Below are 10,901 nucleotides of genomic sequence, written 5' to 3' on the forward strand. Positions count from 1 at the left end.
GTGGGGCTAGAGGGAGGGGCCTTACACCCACCCCAGGCCTTCAGCTCCCAGCGCTGCAGGCTCTGAGCCCCCAAGACCGCAAAACCTCAGCGCAGGATAGGGGGAGGGGGACGCTGAGAATCAGGGAGCCCCCCTCCCAAAAGGGAGGGAACAGAGAAGCGGTCTCCCTGTGCGTGTGACTGTGAGTCTATGTGACCTTGCGTGTACACGCGTGTGTGTCAGTGTGATTTTTGTGAATAAATCTCTTGTCAATTTCCCTCCGTTCTCCAGAGCAGTTCCTTAACATAGTAGGGGCTTAATAAATGTTGAATTAAATTGCGACCAAGCGAGATTTTTGGGTGTGACTGTGGGTTTGTGAAGGTGGGCAAGAGTCTGCCCTCCGTGGCACTGCGCTGGGCAGTGTGTGTGAAAGGGTGTGAGTATAGCTGCGTGACCCTGGGGTGGGCTGTAGGTGTGTCAGCGAGGGTACCAGCCAAGGCAGGGGAGAAGCCCTGAGTGCCAGGGGACGTGTGTGTGTGTGTGTGTGTGTGTAGGTAGGGGAGAAAAAAGCCAGGTGTGGGACAGGCATTAGGTGTGCAAATCCCACCAATGTGAGAGATCAGAGGTGGGAGGGGGGAGCGTGGGTGCACTAGTGTGATCGGGTGTGAGAGGACCCTGGAGCCGTGGGTTTCAGAATGTGAGTTAGTGTGTGTGTTGAGGGGCGGGAGGAGCTATGGGAGGGAAGGGGAGGAGAGACCCTCTCCCCTCCGCCGCAGCGGTCGCTCTCGCCTGGCGCCATCGCCCTTTTAAGAGCTGAGCCTGGAGAGGGAGGGAGAGGAGGCTGAGCGGAGCTGGGGGAGCGGCGCGCGATTCCTGGAACAGCCGGACCAAAAAAAAAAAAAAAAAAAAACCCAAAGCCGGAGCTGAAGCTGGAGCCGCCGCGACCGTTTCAAGTTCCCCCCGCGTGGAAAATGTACCTGATTTCTGTCCAAAGCTCCGGGATGTAAAACTAAAGGGGGCGGAGGGGGGGGTAGCTATGGAGATGGAGACCTCGGCAGGCTCCTTTCTTTGACAGGTGTGGAGTAGGGGAAAAAGTCTGAAAGAGAAACAAGCAGCATGTACGCCAAGGGAGGAAAGGGCTCCGCCGTCCCCTCCGACAGCCAGGCTCGGGAAAAGTAAGTGCGGCGGCGCCGGCGCTGGAGCCGGGCGGCTGGGGAGTCCCTGGGAGCGCGGGGCGCGCAGGGGCCGCTGCGAATGCGGGGGGGGGGGGGGGGGGCGGGGGGGGGGGGGGGGGCCGGGGAGCCGCCGTGAAGGCGGGGGCTCAGGGGGAGCCGAAGGGAGCGCGGAGCCGACGGAGAGGCGAGACGAGGGGATGGAGGGGAGCGCGGAGCCAGGGCGCGCGGGGCTGCGGGGAACGCGAGGGAGCGCGGGGACAGGGCGCACGGGAGGGAGGGGGACGCGGGGTCCCCGGCCTTGGAGCGCGGGCGCGAGAGCAGAGCCGGGGAGGCCGCGGAGAGTGCTGAGCGCTCCGAGGCGGCCGCTCCCGGCCGGGGACAGCGAGGCTGGAGCAGCCGGGGAGCTGCCGAGTTGGGGGGCCGGGGTCCTCGTTCTGCGCGAGGTCCAAGTTGCCTGCCACCGCGGGGGACGGCGGACACAGGGAGGGCAGCCCCCGGAGGGGGGCAAGTGGCGGGGCCCCATCCCAGTTCCCCGTTCCCCCGTCGGTCTCCAACGTACTAACTCGCCGCCGCCTTTAAAGTTTTCGCTGGGCGCCGCGCGGCGGGGCTGGGCTGGACTGGGCTGGGCAGGGCAGCCCTCGCGTGCCTCGGCTCCGGCCCTGAGACCGCCGTCAGAACCAACCGGAGCTGGGGGCTGCTGGGCTGGGGGGAGGCGTACAGTCGAGCCCCGGGTCCAGGCTGGCGGGGGTCAGGGGGCACCAGGGAAAAGTTTGGGACCAGAGCCGCGGCGAAGTTGGCGGCCCCTGGCCCGGGGCGGATAGTGGAAAGAGGCCAGACTGGAGCCAGTTAGAGCGGGAAGGGTAGGAATTGGGGCGGGGGCCAGGGCTAGGGCTCTCCAGCCTGGGAGCCCCAGGGCCTGGGGCCCAGGCTGCGGCACCGGAGGGCTAGGGGCACGGAGCTGGGGGGGGTGTCTCCGGGCTCCAGGGGAAGGTAGGGGTCCGGCCACCAGGAAGTTCTCCTCTAGATTGCTTTGCTGTCTGTCCACCCACTGAGCTAAGCTGGGACAACCCCTTGGAGGTCCTGGGGACCTGAAGGCAGCCTGCGCCCGGAAGGGTTAGAAGGCCGCCGAGGGGAAGGAGGCGGTGGCCTAGATGGGACCATCCCCATCCCTCCTCCCCGGCAGTAGCAGATCACCGAGCTTGGGCTGGTAATCCCAGCTCCAGGAGCCTAGGACCCCAGGATTCCTACGCCGTCCCCGCCCTCCTGCTGCCCCAAGCACTAGGATCTCCCAGGAAAGTTGCTGGCCAAGTGGTGTCCCCCTGGGCCCCTGGGGGCAGACACGCCCCCTCCACCGGCGGCCCCGCCCCGCGGCCACCTGTCCGTCTGTCCCTTGGCCCCCTCCTGCTTCTGGCGACGGGGAGGAGCTCCAGACTGCTCTGCGGGGCGGGGCAAGGGGCCTCCCTGGGGACTGGCCTGGGCTGGGGTCAGGGCGGGGTCGGGTGCTGGAGGAGCCGGAAACTTGGAGACTTTGGGGGGGTGGGCGGGACTTGGCTGCCCGGGTGGCAGAAGAAGGGACCTGGAGCGGGAGGTGGCCTCCTGCGTTCAAGGCCGCAGCTGCAGAAGCCAGGGCTGCCGGACCCAGGTCGGGGCTCTGGGGCAGTGGGACCCTCCTCCATCGCTAGGGCTTCTGGGTAAGACCCAGGGTCCCCGGCCTTCCCCTCCCCTGCTGGGGCCAAAGATGGAGAAGAGATAGAAGGCTGAGAGCCCATTCTATCAGGCTTTGGTTTCCCAAGAGCCCCCTTCCCCGTACTCCCCCCCTCCACTACCCCATACATACATAGGCTTTCTCCAACCCCACCTCAGTGGCCTCTCTTCTTCCTACTGCCACAGCAGGCGTGGCCTTCTGGCAAAGGCTTGTTATTGTAGGGTAGCTCTTGACCGCCAGGGCTTAGGGTGGCAGGTCGCAGACTCAGAAGGTTAAAGCTGAGAACGCCCTAAGATCCCTTAGAACAGAGAAGGTAGAATAGAACGTCAGAGCTGGGGAAGGAAGGCTCTTAGTCCAGAATGTCACAGCTGGGGAGGGTCCTTAGATTCTATCGGCCTAAGGCTTTTATGTTCCAAAGGCTTAGAACCTAGACTGTGGCAGCCGAGAGGACCCTCACAGCATAGAAGGTAGAATGTCAGAGCTGGGAGGCACCTTAGAAATGTCTTGAGTGCAGCCGCCTCATTTTACATGTTAGAAAATCTGTAACACCTGGGTAGGGTAGCTCGAATCATCATCCCAGAACCAGGTGCATCCCTCTTTGTGTAATAGCCTTTCAGATGCAGTTAGCCTGCCCACTCTGAGTTGTTGCTTTTCCTAGTTAAACCTTAGTTGCTTTCAGTGATCCTTTTGTGTCTCAGGTTCTAGGGCCTTCACCATTCTGCTTGTGTTCCTCTGGATGCTTGAAGCTTTAATCGTGTCCTTAAATGCAGCGCCCCCAGCTGAGCTCACTGCTCCACATGTGGTCTGACTAGGGCATAATGCAGAGGGCCCATCACCTCCTTATTCCCGGAAGCTTTGCAGCCCCAGATTTCATTCACTTTAGGCTACCCTATCACACACTGTTGGCTCCTACCGAGCTTGCAGGCCCCTAAAACCCCCAGATCTTTGCCGCCTAGCCAGGCCTCGCCCATCACCTCCCCTATCGTCAGTTTTTTGAATCTGATATTTCTCCCTATTGGATCTTATTGTGTTCGACTCAGCCCAGGGTCCTCGCTTGTTAAGGCCTTTTTTTTTTTTAATCCTTTTTCTGTCATCCTGTGTATTAGCTAGCCAGCCCTCACAGCCTTATATCACCCGAAAATTTGATGAGTGTGCTAATGCCTAGGCTAGAGGACGGCATGCCACCTATGACTTTATCCAGTTTATAATGTGGAGCATCCTTGGGGTAGGTACTCACTGGAGACTTCAAAGCTGACCTTGAACTATTTATTGAAGGCTATTTTTAAAAATCTGATCTTCAGCCACCTAATTGTCCTATGGTCTAGCCAAGTAAAGGGTTAGTGGCACTCAATGATACTGTCCCCCAAGGCTGCTGGGGAGGAGATGGGCCCCTTCTACCTCTTCCTCCTCCTGTCTCACCTCTTCCCCTCTAGCTCAGTTTGGGGGTGCCTCTTTCCAAAGACTCTACTCCATGAGGCTCCTACTTCACCTCCAAGACTTCCCCAGCTTTTCCAAGCCCCTGGCCGAGCTTCCTTTACACCCCAGCATTAGGTTTCCCCAGGGCTCCCATTTTCTATCACCCCCCGTCGAGTCTAGGAGAACCTAGGCTCATAGAATCTGGCTAGGAAGTGACCCCAGGGGACGTCCAGTCCCAACTCTTGCCAGAACTCTTTAATGTCCTCCCATAAATGGTCATTGAGCTTCTACTTGAAGACTTCTAGTGATGGGAAACTCACTGCCTCTCAGGGCAATCCATTTCACTTTTGGGTAGCTTTAATTGTTAGGAAGCTTGTCTGTAAAGGCACCTGGTGTGATGTGAAAAGCACAGGTTTGAGTTTCTGAGGAGCAGAGTTCAAATCATGCTTCTGCTGTTATTACCCTGGATAAACCACTTAACCTCTGGGGACCTCAGTTCCCCTATCCACAAAATAAGTGGGTTGGACCACATGATCTCCAAGATCCCTTTCAGCCATGAAGGAATGAATGAATGAATGAATGAATAATGTGGTATTCACTGGGGAGACAGAGAAGGTGCCTGCCTTCCAGGAGATCCCATTCTAATGGGGAAGGCAATATGCAAACAACCACATGTATACAAGATATGTACAGAATGAATTGGAGAGAATCTCAGAGGGTAGGTACTAGCATTAAGGGGGATCATGAAAGGCTTCTGCAAAAGGTGGGATTTTAATGGAGATTTGAAGGAAGCCAGGAGTTGGAGACAAGAAGGGAAAGCATTGCAGGGAGGAAGACAGCGGTGAAAAGCCGCTGTATGGAGAGGGAGGGTCTTTTGAGAGGAACAGACTGGAGGCCCCAGGCCCGTGTCACTGGATTGTAGAATACATGGAAAGGTATAAGGTGTAAGAAGACCGGAAAGGTAGGAAGGGGCCCGGTGTTGGAGGGCTTCATGAGCCAAATAGAGGATTTTATATCTGATCTTGGAGGCAATAGGTTGATTGAAAAAAAATGGGGCGGCCAGGGGAAGTTAGGTGGAACAGTGAATAGAGCACTAGCCCTGGAGTCAGGAGGACCTGAGTTCAAATCCAGCTACAGATCAGACACTTGATATTTACTAGCTGTGTGACCCTGGGCAAGTCACTTAACCGCAGTTGCCTCGCCAAAAAAAAAAAAAATGGGGTGGCAACATGGTCAGACCTTCACTTTGGGAAGTACCCTTTAATAGCTGAGTGGAGGATGGATTGGTGAAAAGAAAAGACCATCCCTGCCCTCATGGAGCTTACATTCTAATGGAGGAGACAGGGCAGGTGGGGGAGTCATGTCCAATGAAGGGCACTTTGCTCCAGAAAGTTTCATGGGTGGTGAATGAGGCCATGGGGGAATAGGTTGTCAGAGTCCTTCTTGGGATGATGGCAGAGTTGATTTGATCCTCTAGGCCTTAGCTGAAGCTGAGATCCCCCTCCTTATGACTCCCACCCTTCACACCTAGTTCTCTTGGAGATCCTGCAGAGTCTGTTGAATCTTTGCACCCCTGATGGATGGCCTTTCACATACATGGAGACGGTGACTGTGACCCACCTCTGTGCCCCGTGATGGCCCTTTACATGCATGGAGGCGGTGATCATGACTGGTGAAGTCTTCTTAGGTTACCAGACAGGCATATCCAGGCTCAGAGGGACTTGAGGATTTGCAAACACTGAATGATACTGGGACATACTTAAACTTCTCAGTGGGATATTTCACATTGACCATGGTCTAGTGGAAGTTGGAGCCAGGAGACCTGAGTCTGATGTTAAGGCCAGGCACGTGCCTTCAAATAAAGTCACCGCCCTCTGAGCCAGTAAAATGGACAAAATACTACTTGGCCCATCTACCTTTCAGGAATATCGGGCGGAAAGCATTTATAAACCATAAAGTATCATGTAAATGTGGGTCATTATTATAAAGTCATCTGTATTTTGATTTAATAAAAATCCATTTTTATTCAAGGTTCTACAGTCTGGTGGCATCCCAGGACCTGCTTTCAAGTCCCCATCCCCTTATTTACTCCCTCTAAGCTGGCCATTCTCTTGGCCATCTCATATGTTTCCTCATATGTAAAGGAAGAGGTCAGACTCCAAGGCTTCTTAAACTTTTTCTACTCTTGACCCCTTCCGCACTTCTTAAACTGTGGGTTGACACCCCATGTGGGGTTTAAGAAGCGCTGGACGCCCTGGGGTCAGGAGGACCTGAGTTCAAATCCGGCCTCAGACCAAACACTTGACATTTACTAGCTGTGTGACCCTGAGCAAGTCACTTAACCCCAATTGCCTTAAAAAAAAAAAGGCACTAGACAATCTTCAAGGACCCTTAACTCCACCGTCCTGGCCCACTTCTTGCACCAGCCAGGCGCTCACTTACCTTGGTGTCACTTGGAAACGCCCCTTATCTAGCTGACCCCTTCCAGTGGAGGACCTGGAATCCTAGCGCTAGGCCTGGATGGAACCTCAGGGCCCATCTACCTCTACTCCCTCATTTTACAGATGAGGAAACTGAGGCCCAGGGAGGAGCAATTTTTTTTCTGAAAGATAATGAATTCTACTTTGAACACAATGAGACTGACGCTATTTGAACATCGTAGTGGAGTGAGAGAGAAGTTAGGACCAGCCTAACTTGGCATATATACCTCACAATTCCTAACATGTAGTAGGTACTCAGTGAATATCTCTTGAATGAATGAATGAATAATTCTCTGCCTGGCATTCAAAGCCCTCCACAGCTGGCTCCCACCCTCCCTTTCTAGCTCGACCTCACTTTACTCCCATGTATGCGTTTTGCAGTCAGCTCAAATGTACAAGTCTCTTTTTCTTGAAAAGTGTTCTCCAACATCCATACTTTTGCTCAAGAGGTTTGCTGTGCCTTCTCCTTTCACAACTGTTGAAGTCCTACCCATCAATTTCACCACCATTTATTAAGTACCTACTGTATACAAGATACTTTATACCACCTCTTAGAAGCCTCTCCAGATCTTCACCCTCCCCTCTTGATAACAGCCTTCCCTCTCAGACTTTCATTTATGCTCTCTCTGATGCAATTATCCAGTAATACTGTGTGTTAGTATTGACTGCTCTTCTTTTTAGATTGTAAGGCAGACATCCTGTCTTATCTGAACATTGTCCTCCAAGGTTCAGCCAGATGCCTGCACACAGCAGGCGCTTAATACATGTTAAATGGATGAATGAATGGGATACAGATTGGGGAATCACTTGCATGAAAAAAAGAGCTGGCATGCTGCGAGTGGATGGAATCAATTTCAGAAAGAGAAGGAAGCGGGAAAGGAAAGGATGGTGAGAGAGACAAAAGAACAGACAGAGAGAGAATATATGTGCAAATAGAGAGAAGGAAAGGAGGAATTTGATTGCTGGCTAAGTCTTGGGAAGTGGTTCACTGTGAGAGAAGATGCTATAGATTAGCAGTCTGATAGGTGGGAGAAGAGTGACCAGAGCAATGTCACCGAAAGCAAGAGAGGAGAGCATCTGGAGGGAGGGTTGGGGCAGTGTCAGCGCTCAGTGATGGTGCCAAGAGGTTATGGAGAATGCCACCCAAGAAAAGGAGATGTAGGTCCCTGGTGACCTTGGAGATGGCAGCTTGAGATTGGTGGTGACAAAAGTCAGATGATAAGGGGTTGAGGAATGAATGAGTGAATGAATGGTCATGAACAAATGTAGACTATTCCTTTTAGAAGTTGGGTCAGGGACTATTGGTGGAGTTGTGAACTGCTCCAACCATTCTGGAGAAATAATGATGTCCAAAGGGCTATAAAATTGTGCATATCTTTGGACCCAGGAATACCACTACTAGGTCTGTATCCCAAATAGATTGAAGAAAAGGCAAAAGGACCTATGTGTGCAAAAATATTTACAGTAGCTCTTTTTGTGGTGGCTAAGAATTGGAAACTGAGGGGATGCCCATTAATTGGGGAATGGCTGAACGAGCTGTGGTATCTGATTGTGATGGAATGCTATTGTGCTATAAGAAATGGTGAGGGGGATGGGTTCAGAAAAACCTGGGAAGACTTATATGAACTGATGCAGAGTGAAGTGAGCAGAACCAGGAGAACATTGTACACAGTAACAGCAACATTGTAAGAATAACTAACTGTGAAAGACTTAGCTATTCTGAGTAATACAATGATCCAAGTCAATTTCAAAGGACTCCTGATGAAAAATGCTGTCCATTTCCAGAGAAAGAGGACTGATGGAGTCTGAGTGCAGATTGAAGTACACTTTTAAATTTTATTTTTATTGATTTTTTTTGTGTGTGGTTTTTTGCTTGCTTGTTTGTTTACACCATGACTAATATGGGGGAAGAAAGCAATAAAGAAGGGAGAAAAAAGAAGTTGGATCAGGAAGAATCAGGATGGTAGCTTGAGAGGGGAAGAGAGCCTGGGATCGTGGGATCATAAAATCACAAGATCATTGGATTTGGAAGGGACCACGGAGGTGGTGTAACCCACCCCTTTATTTTACAGATAAGGAACTAAGGGCCAGAGAAGGGAAATGACCAGTCCAGGGTCACACAGGCTTGTGTGCCAGAGCTGGTTTTCAACCCCAGGTTCTAGGAAAGGCTTCATAAGCTAGGGAGACAAGCTCATGTTTGTAAGTACTGGGGAAGGAGATTGTGGAGAGGACGCTAAAGTTTTCAGAGAAGGAAGGTAGTGGTGGACACAGCGAGAGCCTGGCTCTGCCCAGCACTGACTGGCCCCAGAGGCTGTTGACTCCCAGGCCAGGGTTGCTCCTCCTGATTTAGGGTGCTCGAAGAGGAGGAGCCCCTTAGCATGGACCCTGGCTTCCTTCAAGACTCATCTCCAGGCCATTTTTAGCAAGAGGCTATTCTCAGTCGTCCCCCCATCCCCCAGCTCTGGCCCTTTGTACCAGCTGTCCCTCATTCCTGGAATCTTCTCCCTCCTCCACTCCCCCAGGAGCTTCTCTGGTTTTCTTCAGGTCCCAGCTGAGATCCCATTTTCGGTAGACGTTTCCCAGCCCCCCTAACTGCCAGTGTCTTTACCCTGCCACCGCACCCAAGAGGTGCGGGTCCTCATCACCTCACTCCCAGTCCATTCTCCGTTCAAATGATTTTCCTAAAGCATAGGTCTGACCACGTCACCCCCTCACTCACTAAACTCCAATGGCTCCCTATTGCCTCCAGAATCCAATACAAAATCCTCTGTTTGACATTCAAAGCCCTTCATCTTCATAGCCTAGCGCCCTCCTATCTCTCTGGTTTTTTTACGCCTCCCTCTCCACCACGAGCTTTTGTGCAGTGACCCAGCCTCTGTCTCTCAGCTCTGGGTGTTCTCTCATGTCGTCCCCTATGCCTGGAATGTTCTCCTTCCTCATCTCTGCCTCCTGGCTTCCCTGCCTTCCTTTCAGCCTCATCTAAAACCCCCTCGTTTACAGGAAGCCCTCCCCAGCCCCTCTTCAGTCCAATGCCTTCCCTGTTACTCATATCCTATTTATCTTGCACGGAGCTTGTTTCTATGTCTTTGCATGTTATTTCCCCCATTAGATTGAAAGCTCCTTGAGGGCCGGGACTGTCTTTTGCCTCCTTTTGTATCCCCAGCACTTAGCTCAGGGCCTGGCACATAGTAGGTGCTTAATGAATGTTGATCGATTGATGAATGTATCTTATATCTGCCTAGTTACTTACATATTGTCTCCCACGATATGATTAACCCAGGGCCTGGCACATGATAAATGCTTGTCGACTTAACTCATTGGTTCAGTGAAAGGTGTCAGAAGGACCTGGGTTTGAGTTCTGCCTTTCATCCTTCAGTTTCCTCACTTATAATGTGGGGGAGGGGGGGAGGGGAGGGGGGGTTAGACAGGGTGGTTCCTCCACCTCTAGCTTTGTGGTGCTTGTGAATCCAAAGCCTCAGAGGATTCAATCTCTCCCCTCGATGGGCTTCCAGTCTGCTTGGGGATGGGGGAAGATATAGAACAGCACGTCTTCTGATAAATAGATACCCAGATACCTGGCTCTGGTGCATTTTCCCCTGTGCCCTGAGCCCGGCCTTCTCTCTGTAGGTTGGCGCTGTATGTATATGAATATCTGCTTCATGTGGGAGCCCAGAAGTCAGCCCAGACCTTCCTGTCGGAGGTGAGAACCAGCTGGCTGGGGTAGGGCCGCCCACCCTTTCCCTCTTCTTTCCTGCTCTCTTTTCACCTACCCCCACCCCCTTCTCTCCCAGGTTCCTTGGCTCTGTTTTAGCTGAGATGGGGGGGGGGAGGTTTGAAAGGATTCAGGGCCTGAAAGCGCTGAGGGGGCTGTGGGGCTGAGGGCCTGAAAGCTCTGAGGGGGCTGAGATTGCTGGGACTGAATGACTAACCTTCTCTAATTGCTGCTCTTTAGGCCCGTGATTTAGTATTAAGGAACTATGGGGAATGAGGGGGTTTGCAGGGCTGGGGGACCCAAGAAGATGAGAGAGCCAAGATTTCTAAGGTGGGGGGAAGGGAAGAAAGCCAGGTGGGTTTTTTGAGGGGGAAGAATTGGGCAGGGTCTCTCTCTCTCTCTCTCTCTCTCTCTCTCTCTCTCTCTCTCTCTCT

At 52.9% G+C, this 10,901-nt stretch overlaps 1 protein-coding gene across 5 annotated transcripts in view; it reads left to right on the forward strand.

Moving 5' to 3' along the window:
• Positions 1-891: 891 nt before the first annotated feature.
• Positions 892-10,901, forward strand: part of SSBP4 (single stranded DNA binding protein 4) — a 46,121-nt gene continuing 36,111 nt past the window's right edge. For 2 of the 5 annotated variants that reach the window (XM_027853266.1, XM_027853262.1), the window contains exons 1-2: positions 896-1,154; positions 10,383-10,455. In XM_027853266.1, coding sequence (XP_027709067.1) covers positions 1,096-1,154; positions 10,383-10,455 — 132 coding nt within the window. In that variant the 5' untranslated portion in view covers positions 896-1,095. Of the gene's footprint in view, positions 1,155-10,382; positions 10,456-10,901 lie in introns of all 5 variants that reach the window. The other 3 variants (XM_027853264.1, XM_027853265.1, XM_027853263.1) reach the window with 2 other exon arrangements.

The sequence above is a fragment of the Vombatus ursinus genome, unplaced genomic scaffold (assembly GCF_900497805.2).
Source record: "Vombatus ursinus unplaced genomic scaffold, bare-nosed wombat genome assembly UNPS02009918.1, whole genome shotgun sequence".
Classification (NCBI taxonomy): Eukaryota; Metazoa; Chordata; class Mammalia; order Diprotodontia; family Vombatidae; genus Vombatus; species Vombatus ursinus.